The sequence below is a fragment of the Mustela nivalis genome (assembly GCF_964662115.1).
Source record: "Mustela nivalis genome assembly, chromosome: 4".
Classification (NCBI taxonomy): domain Eukaryota; kingdom Metazoa; phylum Chordata; class Mammalia; order Carnivora; family Mustelidae; genus Mustela; species Mustela nivalis.
Genome location: NC_139023.1, coordinates 95,339,735 through 95,364,813, shown reverse-complemented (window position 1 = coordinate 95,364,813; position 25,079 = coordinate 95,339,735). Strand labels below are relative to the sequence as shown.

Here is a 25,079-nt window from a genome sequence, read left to right as displayed (position 1 = left end):
ATAAAGAATTTACCCATTGGAAATTTAACCATAAATATAAACTGGGTGGTAAATATTGAAAATGTTCCTTTATTGCATTCAAAGTTCTTGGACCCCTATTATTATATGGGTTGTGCAGTGACTTAGGCTCCATGTGGAATGTGAAAATAGGCATTAATCCTGCCCTCAACACAGGGCGTGCAGGTGGTTCTGTTGGGTGAAGGACTGACTCTCAGTTTCAGCTCAGGTCCTGATCTCAGGGTCATGATATCGAGCCTCAAGTCAGGCTCTGTGCTCAGCTGGGAATCCGCTGAAGATTCTCTCTCCTTTTCCCTCGGCCTCTCCCTCCACTCGTACTCTTCTCTCTCTCAATAAATAAATAAATCTTATAAATAAATAATCTTAAATTAACAATAATAATTAAATCATATAATCATAAGTAAAAAAAATCATTAATAAATAAATCTTTTAAAAAATCCTGCCCTCAAGGAGTTTAGAATCCAGTCAAACACATGCCCTATGAGAATACAAAGTTAGTATCGAACAGCGAGGCACCAAAAAAATTGATCGGAAGTCTCAAAAGTGGAACTAAAACATCTACAACACCATTACGTCTTATTGACATTCTTCATATGTAGGATATTTACTTTCTACTGCTGTAATGAACATGGCACTACTAGAAGCTGTTTTATTTATCTATGTAGTGAGATTTCACTTTACACTTTCAATATAGATATTAACATCTATGGTATGCTATATGGTACAGTGTTTGTGCAGTACTTTCACTCTGTAATGGAAATATATTATATAAAAGCTTAAGTGATATTTCAGAACAACACCAAACACCCAGAAGTTAATAGCTCATTAATAATTGGAGGCCTGATTTGCGACAACGTGGATGGAACTAGAGGGTTTTATGCTTAGCGAAATAAGTCAATCGGAGAAAGACGACTATCATATGATCTCCCTGAAATGAGGAAGGGGAGATGCAACATGGGGGGTATGGGGGTAGGAAAGGAATAAATGAAACAAGATGGGATCGGGAGGGAGAAAAACCATACGAGACTTTTAATCTCACAAAACAAACTGAGGGTTGCCAAGAGGAGGGGGTTAGGGATAGGGTGGCTGGGTTATGGACATTGGGGAAGGTATGTGCTATAGTGAGTGCTGTGAAGTGTGTAAACCTGGCGAGTCACAGACCTGTACCCCTGGGGCTGATAATACATTATTTGTTAATAAAAAAATAAAAAAAATTTAAAAAAAATTGGAGGCCTCAATCTGACTATTTAAAGCTATGTACTATGTATTTGGGTGTTTATAGAGAAGACACTGTTATGAGAGGCTGTCTGAACATAATCAGATGTTACTCATTCATAAAGCATTGAAATGTGAAGTACACTTCTTTGCAATTTACATTGCAATGATGCACCACAATTGCAGATATGTTGCCAGTTTTGTTGACCTTCCTATCCCCAGTGGTTAGGACAGTCTATCCCTAATGCTTAGTTCCTGGTACATGGTAAACATTTGACAGATGCTTATTGAATAAGTGAACCCAATTTCCAGGCTGAGGGTGCTCCTAAGCAAGGTCAAGTAAGTGGGGCACCATGGGGATGGGTGAAGGAATAAGTGGGATGGCTGAGGGGAAAACAGCGGATTGGGAGGATACGGTAGGGGATTTCTGTGCGGGCTCTGACAACAGTGGGAGTTGGGCTTTCAGAGGCTTCTCTAGAGGTTCCTCTAGGGTTTTGTTTCAGAAAAAAGAGGCCCATTGCCCCTTTCCTGGCTGGGGGATCCAAGGTGTCACTGGTGGGAGTGTGTCTGGTCAAGCAGAAGGAGGGTAGGGTTGACTCTAGATGAGGGTGTGCAAAGGTCTTTGGGGGGGGTACTAAAACAGAGAGGAAGGGCAGTCCCAATAGCAGTGGGGAGAGAAGGTAATTTTCCTTCTCATGCTTATTGGAAAGCTGACTTCTTAACTTTGGTAGCCATTTCCATGTAAGAAACATTTTTCAGGTTGATTTTTCTAGGTTGAAGATTACGTATATTTGTAATAATAATGGTAGGATCAACAACGCAATAACACATTTACATAGGCACCTTCCGTTTTCAAAGTGTATTTATATGCTTTATCTCATTAGGTTGATCCTTACTTTATTTTTACATATAAGTATTCTGTGTATTATACAGTGAGTTTGTTTTCTAGGAATTGGGATGAGTGTTTAGTGTGTGCATGTGTATTTGTACAGAATATGCTAGGCTCTGGTTGCATCCACAATTTAATAAGTACAAATATACAAATATGGCACCTTGATCCAGAAGACGAAATTGGGTTTCCTGTGATAAAAACCAGCCCTGTTTTCTTTTTCTTATCAAGAATAATTCTGGAACTTTATATATGAGCTCCTTGAAAGCAGGGATTGTGTTTTATTTATCAGTTAATAAGGAGAATTAGGTTAAGATTAGTTATAAAGTGTTTTAACTGCTTGAATTTCTTGTATTTGTGTTACCCCCACATATTACATATATATTTGACAAGCCTTAATTAACTGCCTTAAATATATTATGCATCATGCTTGGTTCTGGGAAATTTAATGATCTCCTTCCAACCCAAGCATGTGCACCCAAGCGTACGCACTCACACTCACACACACTCACACTCACACTCACACTCACTATCCCTGGCTTGAAGAAGCTCCTGATGGGAACGTGGAGTTAGGAGATGTGTCGCAGGTGCTTGTCCGAAGGGTACAGTGGAAGGAGGCGGCCCAGAGGAGGGAGTGGTCTGTGTTAGTTGTTAGATGGGGAACAGCTTCTCAAAGCTTCATGACAAAAGTCATCCTTGAGCCGAATTTTAGAAGAGTATCATTTTTTTTTTTTTTTTTTTTTTTTTTTTTTAAAGATTTTATTTATTTATTTGAAAGGCAGAGATTACAAGTAGGCAGAGAGGCAGGCAGAGAGAGAGAGGAGGAAGCAGGCTCCCCGCTGAGCAGAGAGCCCGATGCGGGGCTCGATCCCAGGACTCTGAGACCACGACCTGGGCCGAAGGCAGAGGCTTTAACCCACTGAGCCACCCAGGCGCCCGAAGAGTATCATTTGGAATCAAGTGAATAACATCACAAAACTGTAACTTTCTTACCTGCACTTTAGGATATTAACATTTAATCCTTTTCCTTGAGTAGCCTCTTCACTGGCTGAAATGTATCTCTTCAGGTTCAGAGACACATTTGAGACTGTTAGAGTTTTCTCATCATGCATTGTGTCTGTTCCGTGTTGAAGTACCTGTAGGAAGAAAATTAAGTGCAGGTTTTGTGTGTGGGTTGAGAGCAGATCGAATTGAAGGTGTGTCAGGAACCAACTAGCAGAGTCCCCATATCACTCGGAGTCCCTGGCATTGTTTTTTCAAGGCTTTCTTCATTGTAGCTGGTCCTGGTCCCTGATGGTAATTGGTTGAATCAGATTTAACAATGCAGTTAGATAAACAGTTGTGGCAGCTGCTGCCATGGCAACGTCACCGTCCTTACCCTCCCAGCGCGCGCCCCTTCCCCACCCCTCCTCCTCCTCCTGCTTTCCTCCAGTAAGTGCATACTCGCTAGTGGTCTGTGCAAGCAGCAGGGTTTAATGGCAGAGCTATTTTCTTTCCAAACTGTTCAAAATGATGAACGAAGATGCAGCTCAGAAAAGCGACAGTGGAGAGAAGTTCAACGGCGGTAGTCAGAGAAGAAAAAAACCCAAAAAGGTAAATGGCCGGAATTAGGAATGTCTGTAGAGAGATGTGTGTGTGTATGTGTTAGTGTGTAATGTCAATGAGATTACAGAAACCGTGGAGCATTATGAGTAACTATAGACTATAGCAGTGCCAAACATTGCTTTTTAAAGAGGCAGGTGCAGACTGCTGCTTTCTGAGAACAGGAAAGGAACCAGGGTTCGTAATGGATACATTGACTAAAGCATGGTGAAGTGAACAGAGATAAGGTGTGTTCTGCATGTGTATTATTGAGGCTTGTGGCCACTGTTGGATGCTTCTGGTGTTCACTGGCTATATACAGAAAGAGTCATTTTATTTTTTAGAATGAGTGAGTTTAAAAGCAAATGTTAAGCAAGGTGGGTTGTGAAGCAAAAGGAAGATTTTTGGCCAGATGTGTGCTCGGGGATGATCTTCAGATGGCCAGACAGCAAATGCCTTTTGGTTCCGTGCTGAGTGTGTTCTTTCTAAGGAGAAGAGACTGTTGTGACATGAGAAATATGATCCTCAGTGTGATATTTCTTTGGTGTGTTTAGCTCCTCTACGGTTTTCCCAGACATGATAGTGTGATAGCTCTTTCATTGATTAAGATAAACGGCCAAGATAAAGATATTATGGGCTGGGGGTGTTGGGTACACAAAGCAGTCTGTAGGATTTCTTAGCCTGGCACACATTCCCACACCCTTGATTTTCGTGGAAACGATACCAGTGAGAAACAGTGGGAAAAGATGCAAACTATTCAGCCCCACCCAATGCCAGCACTTCTTTCTTTATGGCCTGACTCCTTCTGGTAAACTGTTGCAGCCTCACCGAGCAATATGAGCCCCACCTCGGACAGAGATGTCTTTAAAAAATAAATTCCCCTAAAATCCATTTATTTCTTGAGGCAATAAGATGGGCAGAATCTAAAATGATCATAATGTAAATGCATTCCAACGTTAGCTGCTTTGCCTCTTGAATGAGCACGTTAAAAACATTATCATGGACAAATGAACATTTTTCATTTTGATGAAATGCAATGCATTTTAAAATTGCACTGCACTTTGAAATTTTAGATCTCTGCTACCTACATGTCTCGTGATCTAAGAAATTGGAAATCATTACACCTCTGATATTTAAAAGATCATGGTATTAGTAAACAAGAGATTAGTGTCTTTCTATGGTGCCTTGTAATTTGATAAAAATAAGCATATCCCTGTATAAAATTTTTAAAAGAATAGCATAAGGATTGTGTGATGCAGTCTGATAAAGGCAAAGGATAATTCGGGGCAGACAGGAACGTTGGGGGAATGTCCTTTTGTACCTGACGATTCTGGATCCTCCAGCCCTCAATGGCATTTTTTGCAGAGCGTTAGCTAATTGATCAACATTTTAAAAAGGGGAAAAAAAACACATAGAAAAGAAAAAGAGAGCAAGAGGTAGGGAAAAAGAAAGAAGGAGTTTTTGCTTGAATTCACACTCTCATTTCAAATTCCTCTGCAATTTCTCTCTGAAGTCCCTGTGCTGCATTGGAAACATTATACTCAGAACTACGAAAGGGGTGGGGAGTCTGTATCATGGAGATTTTAAGCTCTGAGTGTTGATCCTAAATTCACACGGCAAAAGCCATCTTAAAATATTTGAGGGGGTAGAGCTAATGAAATCATTATAGGTGATAACTTTAATATGTATTCAGTATATTTTCTCAAATATATTTATTTAGGAATAAATTCTTTTCAAACTTGCAGTTGAAAGGATAGGAATTAGTAGCAAGTTTTGAATATGTGTATGAATTTTTACACACATTCAGAGACATATATTAAATGAGCTATTAAAGCACAGTGAATATTGAGGATTAAAAGTAATTTCACCTAATAAGAAAACATACACACCATACACACACACATGCACACCCAAGTAAACATCCTTCAGTTTGTCAAGTCAGATATAAGTGGGTTTGAATCTGAGCTCTATCCTTTTATATAGTGTGTTTGGAGCATATCATTTAATTTCTTTGATGTAGGTCCTCATCTATAAAATGTGAATTATTCTACATATCTTTTGGTATTTTGTGAGGATTAGAAATAATGTACATCAAATTCCTTGAGTAGTATTTAATATACAGTTCATGGCAATGACTTTTAGGTGTTGTTACTGTTTCTTGAATGGAAATTATTTATTGGAATAAGCCCTAGAGAAGGAAAGTCTGTTTATATTTTTAAGAGAGGCAGAATATAATATTCATACTTTGCAAAGGCTAGTAGTCATTTTTCAAAAGGTCAAAAGTTATATACTATAATTGGAAACTTTTTATCTCAAATTATTTGAGACTTACATAAACATACTCAGGTCTTTAGATTACTGCTTCACATCTTTTTTTCACAGCAGGCATCTTGAATTTTCATATTTATAAACTAGACCATTAAATATGCTTTGATGAGGGAATAATAATCAAGAGATAAGCATCTCTAATAAGGAAAAAATCTGAAAAAAGCAAGAATTTGAGCAAAGCCACTTTAATTGTCTGTTTTTCTACTAGTGGTTCACATTGAATCCATCGTAGGATCCTGTATAAGCACCCAGGACTGTGGACCACCGGGTTTACTGTGGCTTGGGTGTTGATCTAACATGATGAATCATATGCCTTGAAAACATGCCTCTTTCTCTAGTAAATATTTAACAGATGAGCCATAATGCACTTGTTTATTCTACATCTCACTAAAGTAATTCCTCTGAGGGAGAGAACTAAAGGGTCTTTTACCACAAAACCCACAATGTGAGAAAACAAGCTCAAGGAATTTATTTTCTATTAGGATTTTAGTGAGTACCTTGAAGATGGAAATTATTCTAGCTTTTCTTAAAAATTTCTATTCTGGTTTCAGTAATTGAGCTTATCAATGCCCTCCACACAGAGACCACCAGGAACACACCTGTGGTTGAATGTGTGTTGGGTTACAACTCATTGCGTTGAGGGAGGGTGCACATCATGAGGAACTGAGTTAGAAAGGTCTCATAGGATTTGGGTTTGGGCTGTAGCTGATTTAAAAAAAGAAAAAGAAAAAGAAAAAAACATTAGCAATCTCTCATTTAGCAGGAGAGGGGCACATCTGGTATTTTGTGGCTTGGACAGTATTCATATTTTGTCTGTGTTCAGGCATGATAAGGGGGTGGTGCCATTTCTGACCTGCCCCATCCCAGTCACAGCATGGCCTTGTCTGAAAATGATGCTTCTGTGACATTGTTTGTGTTCAGTAGAAGAACACAAAGACCAATGGGATAGTATCAGGTTAGCTCCTGGATGCTGCTTTTCTCTTTCTCAAGCTTGAACACAAAGATACTTTTGGAGAGGGAGAGAGATTTATTTGTTGCTGGATGCTCTTTAGTGTTCAAGGAAAATAAATCAGATATTCTTGTTGCTAAAGTATTCAGAGAAATCTTTTTCATCTGCTACTTCAGCAGATAGTATCCTTCAGGCCCAGTGATTTCACACAAACGAATATTGCCCCAGGTACAGAGTTGGTGTAGATGTTCTAGCGGCTGTTCTATGGAAAAGAGGAAATGGGAACTACTCTAATTCTTAACTGTAATCCTAGACTAAAAGGAAGTGCTGAGACCTATAGGGTCTCTGGATGAGAGGTTTTAGCCTAGTCTAAACCCTGGACAATGTGGCAAAAATTTCTTATTCCAGACGATATTTTGATAGATTAGGTTAAAATAATTCAAGACCGTATTAGAGTGCAGTACCCCACACTTTCCAATTTTGCATCAGTGACAAGGCAGTGGATTTGTACCAGAAGAAGCTGTAGGAGCCTTTGAAAATTTACATAAATGAAAATGGAAATGCCCCAGCATCAATCACACGTGACAGAGCCATCTGAAACCACTAAGCCTTGTGAATTCTTTTAAACGAGTAAACAACTAAATGGCTTAATAACAATTCACTCATTTGTTGGAACACCTATATAAAGATTCAAATATAAATACTATTGTTTTCAATAGAATAATGCAGTAAAATGGCTTTGTAGCATATTTTATATTCACTTGAGATGTTTTGTTCTGGGCTGTTATTTTAGAATAGTCATAAGCATTGCAACATTTTTTGGTTATATATCTTTTTATTGCTGTTTACTTGCCACTACCTAAATAGGGAGATGAAAGTGATACCAGATGTATGATTGAAATGTTGCACCATTGAAATGTGAATGAGAGACATAGAAAAAAAAAAGTTTATTTTTACAGCAGACACAGAATGCATGACTTTTTTAGTGGAATCAGGTAGCAGATCCAGCATTTGGGTGTTCAAATCTTCTTGCAGTCAGATTAGTTTTGACTTTAGCTGGTGCCTTACCTTGTTCAATCAAGGCTAGAAAGGCTTTCATGTATAATTCATCCTGAAAAATAGCCCCATTTCTTCAATTTTCCCAAATAACTTATGATTTACCTTTTTTTTTTAAGAACATGAGTTTATAACCCAAAATAGCACGTGTTGCCTGAAGACAGCAATTCCCCATCACTGAAGGTATTTAGGATGACCATCTGTCAGAGATGATGGAGATTTTTTTACTGAAAAGAAAAATCCCTTACAACCTGGTATTCTGTGGTTTTCTTTCCATGTCTTTGTTTCTAGCTCTTTCTACCTACCTTTATGATACTGATTTTCCACTGATAATTTCATATGTAAGTCATAGCTAAGATATTCACTGCCAAATATCTTTTTTAGATACTAGTAAAGTGTTGTTTGCTGCCCACAGCTACCAGAATTACCTGGGTTGCCTTCTAAAAGAAGAGAATTCTCAGGACCCACTTCAGACTGGCTCAATCACTTTTGGTGATTTGAACAGACTTCCAGTTCCTTGATTTTATGTACACTGGAGGTTAGAACCATTGCTTTAGAATGTGGTCAGCGGGCGTGAAGTGAAGTTATTTTAGAAGGAAGAATCTCTAATTTCAGTGAGATGTGTTAGGTTATTACATGGCTCTTAGATTTATTTCTTTGAAGTGTAGACAGCAATGACAAGGACATGAGAATAGAAAGCACTTTTCTTCCTATTCTAGTCTACATCTGGGACGTAGAATTATTTCACATCCACCATCTCATTTGATCTTTGAAATAATTCTCAGTGAGTATTTTTACCCCAGTTTTGTAGATGAGGAATTGGAGACTCAGACTCTATGTGGGGATGGCACTGGAGAAATGATAGGCATTTTTCCTACTTTTCAGCAAATGACATCTTTTGAACCATTTCTCCCATGGAAACCAGGTGCTAAGATATAACTCTGTGTCTCCTGCAAAGCTTCTAAGGTACCTACAGTTTCATCATCTGCTAAGATATCCTCCAGATTTCCGCCTTCAGTGTTACTTCCTGTCTTTTACCCATTGAATACATTCTCTAAAATGCTGACTCGGATCAGGGAATAATGCATAAGGGTGATTTCTTTCCTGGCTGTTTGTAATATTCTTCCAATCAGGACTCCTCTTTCCCCTCCTTTTGGTCGCATTACATTTTATGATGAAAATCCACAACAATGAATGGGATAATATAAATAAACAGGTATCTTTATGTGGTTTAGGTGTATTTAATTAAGCTAGCATAAAAAGATCTTGCTTTCACAACTTTGTTCTAATTCTTGGGAAACTTTGTTAGTATGATATTTTCAATAATTGTCCTATTAAAGAACATTTAAAGAAATTTAAAGAAAATATGGAAGAACACATTTTCTCATATACTCTTTCCTGAAGTATTTCTGGTTTCTTTTTCCTTCTCAGTAAAGTTTCTGAAGAGACAAGTGAATGCATATTGAAATAGGATTAAGATTTTTAAGTCTGCATTTGTTACTATCTTGTCCCAATTTAGAGCATACTAAAGTATAAATATGCCTACAGCTTTGTTTCTTTCCTGCTTGTATTGTGTTCTAATTCCTGTTGGTAGCAGAAATAAAACCACTATTTTTATCTCAGTGGGCACTGGCAGGATTCATCACAACAAATAAACTTACCATCTCAATTTCCTTTTACTTGAAAGGGTCGAGTTGGGATTGCTACCAAATGAGACCATCTTTTTTTTTTTCTTCATTTAAGATTTATGTATTTATTTGAAAGAGAGGAAAAGAGATGGTGGAGGGAAGAACAGAGAGAGGGAATCTCAAGCAGACTCCCCACTGAGTGTGGAGCTAGACACGGGGCTCCGTCTCACAACCCTGAGATCATGACCTGAGGGGAAATCAAGTCAACACTTAACCGACCAAAGCACCCAGGCACCCTGAGACCATCTTTTGATTGAAAAAAATTAACTATTTTATACACTTGAGACCAAGTACATATGAGAGAGTATTCCTCTTCAAAATCCATTAATACCTGCCAATGCTTTGTGGAGTGTCAATTTTAATAGCCAGAGGGAGACAGTAAAATATATTCTAATTAATGATACACCTAGATCTAGAGGGTGAGCTTCTACTTAGTTATCAGACTTGGTTTTTAGTTATGTTTTTCTGTTAACTCACAAACAACTATCATCTTCTACCCACTAATTTGTGTTTGTACTCATTAAGACAAAGACCTGATTTCTAACGTTTGCTTAGTGAGCTTCAATTTTTAAGAATCAGCTTGTTTAATTCAGTTTAATTTAGGTGTTTCCTCCTAAACCATAGGAAAGCTCCCTTCATTCAACAATTGTTGAATGAACATTGAACATTGAACATTCAACATTGTATCGATTTGCTAGGTGTAGAGCACTGGATTTGCTGTTATGGCATTTAGGGGATGAAAGATAACGATTATTACCTTCATGGAGTTTGTGTTCTGTTTGGGGAGACATTTCTATTAAAAAAAAAAAGTAATGAGCAATTCAGAAATATTAGAAGTACTATGTAATACTTATACTTAACAAGTTTTGTAAGTATTATATTGTGCAATGCTAAAAATAAATTCTGTAGGAGCCTGGAGAAGGTAAGAGATCAGTGTGATTTTATTAAAAATTAAGCTGTACAAGTGGGTGAGTCATTGCCTTGAGCCTTGGATTATGGCTAATGCTTAAGTATGAAGAGTGAGGATAGATAGGCAACCCAAATGGGGCAACCTCAACCATATAATTACAAGTCACACTAAATATTAGGAAACTGTTGAGATATTTGTTGTAGTTGAGAGCCATAAATTTTGTGGGTGAACTCTCCCTGACCTGTCCTTACGCTCTGTGCCTTGGTCAATTTTAGGCTCACGTTTTATAATCCATCTTGTGTGGGAGGCTTATTCTGTGTCCTTCTCTTATAGCACATATTTCTTTAATCACTTATCTATGAAGCCTTGCCCCACATGTATTTGTATTTATAAATTATTTCTTTAGTCAGTTATAAATTCCAATAAATAAGCCTCCAGATTAATAAGGCATCTCAATTCAGTAGGGACACTTTTTGTAATTATACACATAATCAACCTGTGCCTTTACCTTTAGAGAAACTGCTGTGGTTACCCTAGGATTGTAATTGTCTAGAATACTTATTTAAGAACTCCTAAGACTTTACATTTACACGGTAGCTGAAAATGGCTTTTCTGATTTGGTTATTATTACATTTGCTCTATGTTAGCCTTAGCCCACTTTGTGTACTGGCATAATTTTGAGTTTGTTCTGAGTGACCAGGTCCTATTGGACTTTCAGATCCTTGAACATAAAGTTCATGGCTTTTCCCTCCTTTCCACTTGCTGTCTGTCCACACGTTTCTGTGCTTGGTTTTGGTTCATCTGCACTGGCTGTTAGAGTGACTCATGGTCAATTATTTTACCTCCAGCTGCCTTGGACGTTCTCTCCATAAGATCAGAACAATTTTCGCCACTGCCACCTCAGAGAACACTCTAGGTTAAAGAGAAAAAAGTAAGGGGGCATATTAGAAATAAAACTATGGAAACAGAAATAAGTGTTAGGATCTGTGTTGATTTGGAAAGTTTGAAGAATTTAAAGATGAAAGGTGGACCACTGTAGAATGTTTTACTGAGCACTAGTAAGTGATACCCTTTTATACATATTTTAATGTAATGTAGTAATTTATTATACTACTAAAGATCATTAACAACATTTTAAGAATAACTATTTCTCTGTAAAAGTTGAGCCAGTGTACATAAGGGTGTTCTAACTGGAAAAAAAAATACCAAAAATTTTTTAAATAATAGAAGCATTATGAAAACTTTATATGAGAAGTTTAATATTATCTGTGTGATGATTTCAGTTCTCTTTTCACATAATACCTATCCCTAAAGATTCCTTTTCTCAAATGTTCTACATGTTTGCCCTGAATTCAGAGGGTGTGATGGCAGGATGCCTCCTTTATTTTATAGTATTGTCTTGTAATCATTGCACTGGGGTGAGGAGTGGGAGCAGAGGAGTGGCAATAGAGATAAAGCCCAGTATTTTAAAATGAAAATGGGGAAAAAAATAAAACAAGTACAGACATTTTGCATTCAGTGGTTTGGAGATGCCATCAGAAGTAGTAGATATATTCATTCTATTGGCTTCTTAAATTAGTATGAATATCTGCTGTAATTTATTCACATCCAGTCTGACCTGTATCAGATTAGAGTGACATGATTGTTATATTTTCCATATAGCTGTCACAATAAATCATTTCAATATCCTCTTGAATCAGTCAGATTCAAAAGGCTAGGTCTACGTAAGAATTTGAAATGTGTATATTGTTGGTATGAACTGAAGTAAATATGTTTGTTAATTGTTCATGTTACTTAAACTTTGTATGATCTATCACATATTATTGTTTGTATAGAAAAGCTGTTCATAAGCTCATATATAAATGGCCAATGAATATGCTTTATAAGTAGCCTATAGGAATTTGTTCTGCCTGAACATGAAGAGATTATTATTATAATGGTGTATTCCTATAGATCATTCTTCTGTCCTAGTACTTTGATTGGGCTATATGCCACACATGTGTGCTTTGCTGGGTCACACAGTATGTCTGTGACAGAGTTAAGGCAACTTAGTTACACATAGTGTTGTGATAATTCTTCTAAATCTCATGAAGAAAAGCCTTTCAGTATGGATGTGAGCTTCCCACCTTCTGCAGAAAGTCAAGATTACTGTTCTATCCTAATGATAATTGTTATCCTGTGTGGTACAAGATGAGAAAGATTAAGTTATGTACGTAGCTCCTTCTCTACCCGTTTCAGAAGGCGTGTGTGGAAATCTGTGGATTCAGTAGGATAAAATACATTCACACCTAAGACTTATCTGCAGATCAGTTTTGTTTTTGTTTTTGGTATGTGTTTCAAGGTACTATAGTTGTTTGATGATTTTGAGAACATAAATCTGATATTAGAGTAGAGTTTACATTGCAGAGTTTACCTCCAGGTTCTTTCAAAGGGATTTGGTTCTCCCAGTACAATGTACAGAACAAAATAAAACAAGTGACAGGAGCAAAATAAAGTGTATGTGTAAAATTCTTTTTTGAGAAATTTGTATTTGTACTTTGAGAACTCAGAAATTGGCAACACTTTCCTTGTCATTTGATTTATAGCAGTGACTGTGAAAAACCTTACTTTGAATTACCCATTTGTTTTCCTGATTTTAGATACTTTTGAAAACCACTTTATTAAAGCATTAATAAAATGCCAGTATGTAACATATTAAGTGAGTAACTCTTACTCACTTAATAAGAGACTCAGAATAAGTCCATGTACTGAGGTGTTTAAAATGAGGTGTTCAAATGAGTTTGAACTGCTCAGCTAGTTAGGACATAGTGCTAATCTAGCCACTGCTATTCCACACAAGCCAACTATTTTCATTTAGTCTCAAAAGCATAGACTTCATTCTTAACCTCAAGAGTAACAGATCAAGGGGATACATACAGTCCAGGAGAATGTTGCCAAATGTGTACAAACCTAAATCTACTACCCCAAAAGAACACACTTAAAAAATGAACATTCTATAGACATAGATTTATGTGTCAAAATTATCCCCTAATTACTTCTCTTCTCAATATGAAAAAGAATTCTAGACCTTTTCTCGAAGGCCCATGTGAGGAGTAACGATAGTGATATAATAAAAGAAAATGGAGGTTCTCTATTGCTTTGTGATAAAGTTAACCTAATTCAAACTTGTTTGAATAAATTATGTTTTTTTCCAGTACACTGAACAGTTTAACTATAGAAAAAATCCTCATTAGGAAAAATAGTTTACCTCATTGAAAATTTTATAATAACAATAGGATGAACATTTTTCAATAATAAGAAGCAATAATTAATATATATTGAGAGCTTATCATGGTGTTCTGCACTACCCATCATGCTAAGAGTTCTATGTAGATTATCAAGTTTTATCTGCACAATAATTCAATGAGTTGGCAGTATCCCATCTTAAAGAGGAGGAGATTGATGTCTAGAGGGATTGAAAAACTTCCATATAACTGAATATGGATAAAACTGAATCCATATAACTACTAAATGATGGACCCAAGATGCTACCTTAAGTCAAAATGATCTTCCTGCCTTCTCCAAACCCCTGTGCTATGATGATAGAGCAACATTTTAGACAATTAAAATAGAATCAAGAATTCAAAAAATAGAGGCTTCTTTATGTTCAAAACCCAGTGGCCCAATCTGCCTTCACTGATTAGTCAGTGAATCCAAAATGCTATTTTGATGGATTTTTTTTCAAATATAGTTCAAAACAGAAGTATAAATTCAAACAGGAAAACGTTTTTTATGTGTAGTCGTTGAGTAAAATTATCAGATGCACTCATAATATTCAAGCCAGATTTGAGTTCCTGGTCCTAGCACTGGAACACTGAAGAATGAAGCTTTCTATGTTGATATTTCCATCTGCATTTAAACTATTTTTGTCAAATGGCTGATACCCTTAACTAGCCTTTTCAATATAAGGGGGAATTTGTTAGTGAGTTCATGTTGTTTGTCCTAATTCAAAAGGTCACTAATCTGTCATGTGCTTCATAATCTCATTACACAGCAGGGACTTCTTTCCAGTTGTTAAAGAATCAGTAGGAGTGATTGGGCCTATTACACGGGGCAATCAAGCATTTATATACTGGTTCATGTAGGAATAGGAATTTTAAACTATTTTTTGAGTAGGTAGGAAATATCTTCCAACAGGAAACTCTTCCAGTTGACCTGACCCAAGTGGCTTCCATGCCTGATTTGTGAAGGTAGTTCTTGGGCTATAGCAGCAGGTTGTATGTGGTTTGGGAACTTACTCTTATTTTGACAAACTGCCTTATAAGATAAAAAACTATTGTTGCAACAATTTTCTGAATCACCAACTGGCCAGAGTCCAGTGGAAGAGTGAAGTTTGGCTCTTTATTGCTTCCTTCTGATAATAATATTAAGGGATGATTATTTTGAAAAGTCTTAATTTCTAATTTATCACATATGAAGAAAACTAGCTGAATGGAAGTAATTTATCCTTTGCAGAGCAATGAAAAATTTTCTCTTTTGAAAAAAAAAATTGGGAGATGGATTTTGAGGGTTGCCTATATAACAAAAGCAAGAGTCTGGGAAAAATGATATACACACATAAATATACATTTGGATTATTCTAGGTTTCAGATACGATACTATGGGAAGTAGCTTTGAAACTTTGGATTATTTAAAACAATAGGTTTAATTAACTGTACTCTAATTCATAGTTACCTGGTGTTAAAGTGTTTTCATTATTGCTATCATCATAAAAAATTTTCATAATGATAACTATCCATGTCATGTACAGATTTTAGATTCTTATCCAAAGTCGGATTATTAATTTGGAAGTCATAAATTGAATTTCCAGTGTTCAAACAGGCTTCCCTGCCCCTAATGTGGATTTGACTGTTTTCCTGTGTATATGTCAGGATCTATGATGGCCGTCTCATGTACTGACCAAGGAGTCAAGGGTTATGTGGAGAGTATCCTGGAATGGCCTAGTCTATAATCTAAATATCATGTACATTTCCATTTAATACCTTAAAGGTAATGTTTTTGGAATTATCACTGTTTGGAATGGTTTCTCAAGCTCATTTCAAGGTAATAGATGATAGGTGAGTTTGGATCATATCATATTCTTTATATCTGCTGTCTATAGCTCTTTGTATGCTTCTGTATGAACATATATCACCTTTTTACAGTATCTTTTTTTAACATCCAGAAGAGCCTGTTTTTAAGTAGAGCATGTTCAATACTACATGAATTACTGAAGTGAACAGTTGTGATTAATTTAATAAACTAAGAATATGTGGTCCAACATGGAACTTCTGGAATATTTCTGATACAGATGATTATATCACAGGGTGATTGATACTTAGGAGGGTATAGCTGGCTAAGTCTTTCAACATATTGAATGTTCTGGAATATGAGAAGGATCCTTGGCATCTGTTTCATGACAACTGTCTAGTACACATTTATTTACTATTTGTCCAGTAATTTTAAGGCTGTATAGCTCAGATATTTAATACTAGGATTTTGTCTTTTTAAATCTTTTTTTTTTTTAAGATTTTATTTATTTGAGAGAGAGTAAGAGCTAGAGAGAGAGTAAACACAGAGGGAGAGGGAGAGAGAGAAGCAGGCTCCCCAGTGAGCAGTGAGCCCAATGTGGGACTAGATCCCATGACCCTGGGATCAAGACCTAAGCCAAAGGCAGATGCTTAGCCAACTGAGCTGCCCAGGCATCCTGAATTTTGTATTTTTAGAAGACTTTGTCTTTTTAAAAGATTTTTATTTATTAGCACGCGAGAGGGGGCACACAAGTCAGGGAGGGGCAGAAGGAGTGGGGGAGGGACAAGCAAACTCCCACTGGAGTGAGGAACTTGACATGGGGATGGATCCCAGGACCCTGAGATCATGAGCTGAGTTGAAGTTAGACGCATAACCAACTGAGCCACCCAGGTGCCCCTTGCCTTTTCTTTCTACAATACCAATTTGATTATTTTCCCTGGGCCTACCATGATGACAAGTAATTATGTCTGTTGACCCTAAACTGACCTCAAGGAAATGAGGTGCTTATACCAATTTAGGTAACGGATGACAAGTGTCTGTGTTATAGTGACCAAAATTCAAGTTCTATAGTGTAATATCTACTTGGAATTGGAAATTCTGAAATTGAATATGAATATATCCAGTGGAATATGTATGATTATTTATATATATGTGTATGAATAACAAATATCATCTTTGGATATTGCCAAATAATAACAAAAATGCCACAAAATTTGCCATGTTTCCTAAATAAATAGTATTAGGTCGTTATTTAGTAAAAGTTTTCAAATTATAACTGCAACCAATATTGCAGATAACATTTGATAATTGTCATTATTAAAATAAATTCTGGGAAAGGTAGATTGCAATATTGCTTTCTCAAAAAATATATTGTAGTTCTTGACTTCACTTTCTTCCATGTGTCTGTGAAGGTCTGTATTTCTTTAATGATGCAGATATATCTTTTCTTAGTATAAAATTAATTGCTTTTTGTTACAATAAAAAACTGTTTTTGTGTGGCTACGTTCTCAGTTGGGAGAGGATGAAAAAGACCAAATAGACTGATAAATAGAATATAAATCTATGATATTAATTGAAGATTATTTTTGTTGGCTGGCAGTTGTAGGTAGGTATTTTTTATATTATAATTTTAAAAATTCTTTAAAATTAATAGCATATGTGAAAGTCAAAGAACGGAATTATGGAGAGTGGTATTTTGTCTCATATAAAAATACTGCTTTTTAAAAAAATTATGAAACTGAACTCCATATAAATATAAAAGTAAGGCTGAAAAATAAATATAAAAGTAAGGCTGAAATATCAGTGTCTGTTAATTCTTGCTGATTTTCAACTATAAATACATTGAAGGTTTTAGATTACTAAGGGAAAATACTCTTTCGTTTCTCTATTTCATTTGATGGTTCAAATGGCAATTTACTTTTTTTTAAAAGTGGTAGGTAAAAAGCTCACCCCCCCCCCCGATGATTTTAAAGTAATGCTTTATTTTTGAGTTGACCTAAAACATTAAACTGAAACTTGAGTTTTTTATAAATACACACAGACACAAACTCTTTTTTTCCAGTAAATATACACAAATGCCTTTCTTCCCATGGAAAATTACTTTTGCACCTTATAGTAATACTGTCCAATTGAAACTGTATTGCTTTTAGGTGTTAAAGATCTGTATTCTTTATTTGAAAGAAGTTCTGTCTTGTTAATTCTTGAGGAACATGAGGTGCTTTAGAATGTGATTATGATACAGCTGCGTTTTCCTGTGAGTCTCACAGGAGAAAAAGGTCCCTTTTACCTACCTCATCGTCTCTCTGCACAGATTAAGCTCCCTCAAGAATACTCTGGGTGGCTTATCATGATGATGGGATTTTGTGCCTGATTTAGTTATGTTTCCCATAGGCAGGTGCCAGTTGTTCTGTGAGCACATACATAACATAACAGCAGGTGGTACCAGGTCAGGATTCAGCTGGGATTGAGGAGGAGGGGCTCTACATTCCACAGGGTTACTTCAGCCCCTTTTTGTCTCCATGGCTGAAACTGGACTCCCCCTCCCACCCCGCCAGCCCCAGGTTGCCCACCTCGCTCTAAGAGCTTCAATCTGTGGCACTGGTCCTTGCCACAGAGTACTAGTCCTTGCTGCCCCAGTTTAAGAAAACCCAAACTGCCGTGAAAATTATAGCCCTGTATGGTTCTTGGAAAAGTTAACTTTTGTGATCTAAGCCACGATTGACAATTTCCTTGTGCATCTGCAGAGCGTCTAACAAATAAGAAATGTTAGACTTGAACTTTAAACAAGTACCTTACCTCTCAAATTCTACAGAAACATATCACATCACTTATCCTGTGTATATAATAAAGGTAATGATTATTTTGCTATTGCAGTCAATATAAATATAGGAATGTGCTCTCGTGTGTGTGTGACAGAATGTGTTTGAATTCAGGTGACTTTGGTGTTTGGTTATTACTAGTTTTCTTTGAAAGTAATAGAGGCAGCCTGGGTCTGAGAACCTGGGTGGAGTCGGGCAGGTCCCACAGGACCAGGCAAAAGGGCCCTTGGCTTGGCGCAGGATAGAAATCGAATGCAAGGAGGAGAAAGTAAAAACAGATTTTATTGAATAATGTGAGTGACAGAGAATAGCAGGCAGAGTGTCTAGGAGACTTGGAAAGGAAAGGAAAATGAGTTGTTTGGGGTTAGGGATTTATATTGGAAAGGGATCTAGAGGAATCCAGGGTAGGGTCTGATCAAAGGTGAGTGTCATGTGAATAATAGATGTTATTCTGGAAATTATTATTACTGTTTTTTAAAAGATTTTATTTATTTATTAGAAAGAGAGAATGTGCCCTTGGGCACAGGAATGGTAGGGGAAGGTCAGAGGGAAAGGGAGAAGCAGGCTTTCTACTGAGCAAGGAGCCCAGTGTGGGGCTCGATCCTAGGACCCTGGGATCACGACCTGAGCTGACAGCATACACTTAACCGACTGAGCCACCCAGGTGCCCCTATTCTGGAAATTATTGAAGGTAAGGTTGTTGATGCCAGCGTCCACATAGGTTTGTCTGAGGCTAATATCCTGAAACATGTTTGGGATCTGGCTCTTCTTTGATGTTATTAGGTGTTTGGAACCTAGGACAAAACTTAACTTAAAGTGGGAACAGCTTCTTTGGCGTATTCAGTGGCAAAATACAGAACATGAGTCAATGGACTCTAACAGGAAAACAGCAGAGGTAGAGCCTTTATAACGTGGAGTCCTTTCAGCTTCCCTCCCTCAAGAATGTAAACTCGTAAGAGCGGCAAGTAGCTTAAAATAGAGCTGAAATTAGCCTAAAATTTCCAAATTCAAATGTCTTATTTTTATATGAAGAAACTGAGATCCAGAGAAGCCAAGCATATTGGCCAAAATATGTTAAGTTGTTACCTGGGCTTAGGCTTCACAACCCCTGACTCCTAGTGATCTTTCTGTGGCTTAGAGGTCATCTTCAAGAGCAATCAAAGCCTAGCAGCGAGGGGTGCCAGGTGGTTCCATGGGTTAGGCGAATGCCTTCGGCTCAGGTCATGATTCTGGAGTCCCAGCATTACTCTCACATTGGGCTCCCTGCTCAGCAGGGATTCTGCTTCCCCCTCTGATCCTCCCTCCTCTCTTGCTCTCTCTCTCTCTCTCATTCTCTCTTTTGGATAAATAAATAAAATATACAAAGAAAAAAAAAAAAACAAACTCTAGCAGTGAGAAAGAGAATGTAAGTGGTGAGTTTGAGAGGCACAGCATTAGACGTGCCCCTCATCTGCTCTTTGAAGGACCCTTGGGCCAGCCGGGCAAGGAACACAAGCCATGCTTCCAACACCAAGTGATGTGCCAAGTTTTTATTTTTGAGGTTATTAAGCAAAAGCTAACTTCCTCATACTTACTTATCAAATACTTCATGAGAATAGTGCTACCAAAGGAGAGCTGTCTCTCAGCTGTGATTTGGGAAAGAAGTGCTTTGCTGTGGTCATTCCTCTGGTGTCTCCCTGGGAACTGGAATATATTTTATGATACCTTAAGGCCTTTTTAGGTTAGAACTTTAAAGGAAATAAAAAGGTAGCTGAAATCGAAACATTATGAGGAAACTATATATGGATTTATTGACCCATTAACACACATTAGTCTTATAAAGGTGCTTGGTTTTACTTTGTCTGTGTATACCTTCTATTTTTAGTCCCTCCCTCCCTGGGTTCATGTTGTTCCCCTCGACCCAGTGCGCACGCACACGCGCACACGCGCACACACACACACACACGCATGTATAGGCTTCTTATAGTTTTTCTAAACTGACTTAGAGGCTATTGGACTCCTTCTGTAGGCACTGGAAGTTCAGTTACTGTGGTACTCTTATTAGGAAGGGTTCTTGGTTACTGGTGGCCATGCCCTTTCTTCATCCGTGTACTTATTAATTCTTTAGTCAGCACACATTTATTGAGTGCCTTTTGGTGGCTGGACATTGCTGTGCAAAATACCAAATACAAAGATGAGGGAGACATATTTCATGGCCTCCATTAAAGAAAATTCCTCAAGGAATATGTCCCCTTCATTAAGTAGATAATTTTTAAATGTTTATTTATGTAAGTAATCTCTACATCCCACATGGGGCTCGAACTTACAACCCTAAGGTCAAGAGTCACACATTCTTCCAACTCAGCCAGCCAGGTGCCCCTATTTGGATAGTTATTATATTAGAGGCTACCTGCAGTGATGGGAATATACAGAGCCTATATAGAAGTACAGAAGTGGCCCCTGTGAGGAAGGGGAAGAGGTCAGGCAGGAACTCCTGCAAGTTGTGGTGACTGAGCCCCTATAGGCTATGATGTTTGAGCTGAGCTTTAAAGGTTAAGTAGGAGAAAACCAGGCACAGGGGTGTCAGAAGCATTTCTGACAGAAGGTATGACACGGGGGGGCGGGGGGGAAAATCCATGAGCCATGTCATGGTATAGTGAGAACAGGGCCGCATACCCAGGGAGGAAGGGCATAATGGGATACAGCATAGACTCTGATCCTGGACCACATGTTCTGACGTGTTTGAAGTGTGTAAGTAACTCTCTTCTCTGTGCCCCTTTCTTCATCTATAAAAAGTGAGTTAGTTACAGGACCAGCCTAATAGGGTTTCTGTGAAAATTATGCAAGTTCATGTCTATAAAGTGCTTAGAATAGGACTTGGCAAGAGTGAACACCATGTAAGATTTTTGTCATTAGATCATAAAGTGAAAAGTAGGTAGGACTTAGGATAAATGAGGCTAAAGGTGTAGGCAGGAGTAAGAATGTTGTACCTCATGTTAATGAGCTTGGTCTATATGCCGGATAGCTGAAGAGGAGATTTTGAAAGGCTTTAGGCAGTAGGGTGCCATGGCCGGATTTTTTTTTTTTTTTTCATTGCTTTGGAGACTGCAGAGAATGGGAAAGTCTGGAGGCAGATTTTATTTGGGGGGTGGTTAACATTGGGGAGATACGATATGGGAATGAACTGAGATGTGTGGCAAGGAAGAGAGAGAGAAAGGCAAATTAGTCTGAATAGGCCATTGAATAGACATGGGGGTGAAGATTTGGAGAAACTCCAGTAAAAAATGACTCCTGGATATCCCTCTCTGGTGGTCTGGTAGCTGGTGGTACTAGGAACTGACATGGCTCATAGTAAGGAAGGAACAGGTTCAGAGGGAAAAGTACTGGGTTTTCACATGTAAGGCCCAAGGTTCCTGTGGGACACGCAGATGAAAAAGTCTAGTAAGCATTTGAAGTATGACACTTGGAGGAAAGATCAGGATAGATACAATTTTAAGAACCACCAGCAACGTGGGTAGAAATCATAAGACGTAACGAAATCACTTATCAGTTGAGGACAGAGTTGTGACAGGGAAGGCTAAGAGAGGTTTTTAGGAGGAGGACAATAAAAGGAGATAGAATTCCTGGTAAAACTGGGAAAGAGAAAATGTGCATTTTTTGCCTCTAGGTATGATTTCCCCACATGTGAATGCCAGGCTTAGATTTGACCAGATGTTTCTCTGAGGCTACACTTGATGAGTCAAAGCCTCAAGCATATCTAAGGCAGCCTGGTTTGCCAACACCCAGGCTGCATGTGGCCATGGTGAAAATAACTGGTCACATCTTTCCCTCTGGTTAGGTGGACCACACTTGCTCTCATTCTATACTATAGTATACTACTATACTGCTGTATACTGGTCACATGATCACTGGTCTGTCTGGGGCCACTCAGCGATGCCAGTTGCTTTTCTAAGCATGATGCGGGTCTATCTAGTTCCTGGGCAAATACAAACTAAAGAGATCATTTGAGAGACTATTCTCACAGAAAATCAAAACAAAATATCTCCATTGTATACTTATTTCTTTTTCCTGTTTTCTCCCGAGTTTTGGAAAGATGTAAACTTGACAGCCACATGTTTGCAACAAAACAAACGTGCCAGTAATTGACTGTGAGTAGCAGATAGAGGTCTTTAAGTTTTTTCTGCCCGTATGTGTGAATTTCACCCACACAGTGAAAGAATTATAAATATATTAAAAAATGGAGGCAATTAGTTGTATCTGTCCTGGATGGTTGCATATAAGGGATGCTGGAAATTATTATGAGAATATTCACCTTTTTAAAAGATTATTTATTTATTTATTTATTTGACAGATTGCGCAAGCAGAGGGAGTAGCAGACAGAGGGATAGGGAGAAGCAGGATCTTCACTGAGCAGGGAGCCTGATGTGGGGCTTGATCCCAGGACACCAGGATCTTGATCTGAGCCAAAGGCAGATGCCTAACCGACTGAGCCACCCAGGGGCTCCAAGAATATTTACTTTTTTTTTTTTTAAAGATTTTATTTATTTACTTGACAGAGAGAAATCACAAGTAGACGGAGAGGCAGGCAGAGAGAGAGGGAAGCAGGCTCCCTGCTGAGCAGAGAGCCCGATACGGGACTCGATCCCAGGACCCTGAGATCATGACCTGAGCCAAAGGCAGCGGCTTAACCCACTGAGCCACCCAGGCGCCCGAATATTTACTTTTTAAAAACTGTTTGCTTACCAGATCCCTGGTAGTCCTTTAAATTTATTTTACCCTTTTTGCTTCTACCACTTGATACATTCTGAATGTCACATAAATAGGCTTGTCATAGAAGCCTTGGAAAATTTTGGGGTAACTGGATAGCTGAGTTGGTTAAATTTCTGCCTTTTGATCTCAACTTAGGTCTCAATCCAGGGTTATGAGTTCAAGCCTCATATTGAGCTTCACACTGGGCATATAGCCTACTAATAAAAAATAAACTGGAAAATTTCAACTTACAACATAAGATGAAAAAAAATAAAAATAAACAATTTTATATTATCACATACATATACAAATATATAACATTATTTTAGTAATGGATTTAAAAAGTGCCTTTTGAGGGGCACCTGGATGGCTCAGCAGGTTAAAGCCTCTGACTTCGGCTCAGGTCATGATCCCAGGGTCCTGGGATCGAGCCCTACATCTGGCTCTCTGCTCAGCAGGAAGCCTGCTCCCCCCCACCTCTGCCTGCCTCTCTGCCTACTTGTGATCTCTGTCAAATAAATAAATAATATCTTTTTTTCTTTTAAAGTGTCTTTTGAAACTCCTTAATGTATTTTCCAGATTTCAGATAGAGAATTTGATATCACATGAGGATAAAATGAATGATCAGAAATGAATCATACGATTGTATATTTGGATATTTGTATTACAGTGAGAACAATGACATGGCTAAGAGTAAAAAAAAAATGTAGACAATTTGACAATACACGAAAAATAAACCACCACTTTTAGGTTTAAGGGAACATGAGCAAGGTATAAAGTCAAGTAAGGGATTTCAGACTCACAGATGAAGGTTGGAAATGAAGATTGGAGTCCTGACAGTAACGAGTAATGTAAGCAGATCGCGGAAGAGTAAAAGCAGGAGCGGGAACTGGTGGCTAGGGCATGTCATCTGCGAGCAGAGAATGAGCAAGGTCAGGGAGAAACAAAGAAAAGAACATTTATGCCCTAATTAGCCAGCAATTTGTTATAAAACAGCCTTGCCACCTGGAGAGTAGAATTAAAAAATGTATTGGCACAAACTGTCAAGTGAGCCAAATGAGAGCAGGCCGCCTTCCAGGTCCCAGGCGCAGGCTACCGCGGCACGCCTGGCCAAGTCTTAGGGAGAAGAAAGCATGCTGTAGTCAAGTCACAGATCATACAAAGATCAGCACAAGTTCATGAGGCTTGCATGGTGTAGTCAGTCCTTTATTTATTTTTTTTATTTATTGTTATTTATTTATTTATTTTTTTTGGGGGGGTGCAAAATGGTGGTTTTATTAAAGCACAGGGACAGGACACACACGACCATATAGGACAAGGGGAGAGCTGCTCATCTCTTTATTGCATCATCATTTATGCTACACTTTTGAAGGGCAATGTTTCCCTTTAACCTTGGGGCCACGTGTGACTCATTATTTGTTCTTATGGTGAATATCCACTGTATTTCTCTGACTCATCACTTTGGCCTTCACCTCTGCTGTGATGTGGTGTGAGAGCCTACTCTCTTCTCCTTCTCGAGCCCCTCACAAGGACTGCCTGAGGTTCTTCTATTACCTGTAATGCTCCTGCCAGAGTTGTCTCCGCGCTTTCGTCTTGTTTTCTAGGCACGAGGGCTTCCCCGCCTTATGTCATGCCGTGAACTGATCAGTATCCCCGCGTGGACACCTGACCAGAACGATCTAACCGGTCTCATCCCCAGCCCGGCTGGATGCCCAGGTCAACACTGTCACTTCACTCATGTGCTGAGTCAGTCCACATTACAGTCTTTACACTACTTGTCTCTTTTGTCCCTGACCCCGGCTGGACACTGCAGAGAACTGGCACATAATTTCTCCTCTCCATGCCTTTC

General features: G+C 38.2%; 1 protein-coding gene and 1 long non-coding RNA gene across 16 annotated transcripts in view; one reads left to right on the top strand and one right to left on the bottom strand.

Moving 5' to 3' along the window:
• The window catches only part of LOC309863311, a 33,867-nt gene extending 9,708 nt beyond the window's left edge, over positions 1-24,159 (bottom strand). For all 3 annotated transcript variants that reach the window (XR_014310989.1, XR_014310990.1, XR_014310991.1), the window contains exons 1-2: positions 24,034-24,159; positions 3,116-3,258 (exon numbers count right to left, since the gene is read on the bottom strand). This is a non-coding gene — a long non-coding RNA (uncharacterized lncRNA). The remainder of the gene's footprint in view (positions 1-3,115; positions 3,259-24,033) is intronic.
• The window catches only part of ANK2 (ankyrin 2), a 661,731-nt gene that overhangs the window by 336,792 nt on the left and 299,860 nt on the right, over positions 1-25,079 (top strand). For 2 of the 13 annotated variants that reach the window (XM_082727903.1, XM_082727946.1), the window contains exon 1: positions 3,252-3,715. The exons of 5 other annotated variants lie outside the window; for them this stretch is intronic. In XM_082727903.1, the coding sequence (XP_082584029.1) occupies positions 3,632-3,715 (84 nt within the window). In that variant the 5' untranslated portion in view covers positions 3,252-3,631. Of the gene's footprint in view, positions 1-3,251; positions 3,716-25,079 lie in introns of those variants that run through there. 6 more of the 13 variants (XM_082727918.1, XM_082727917.1, XM_082727927.1 and 3 more) reach the window with 5 other exon arrangements.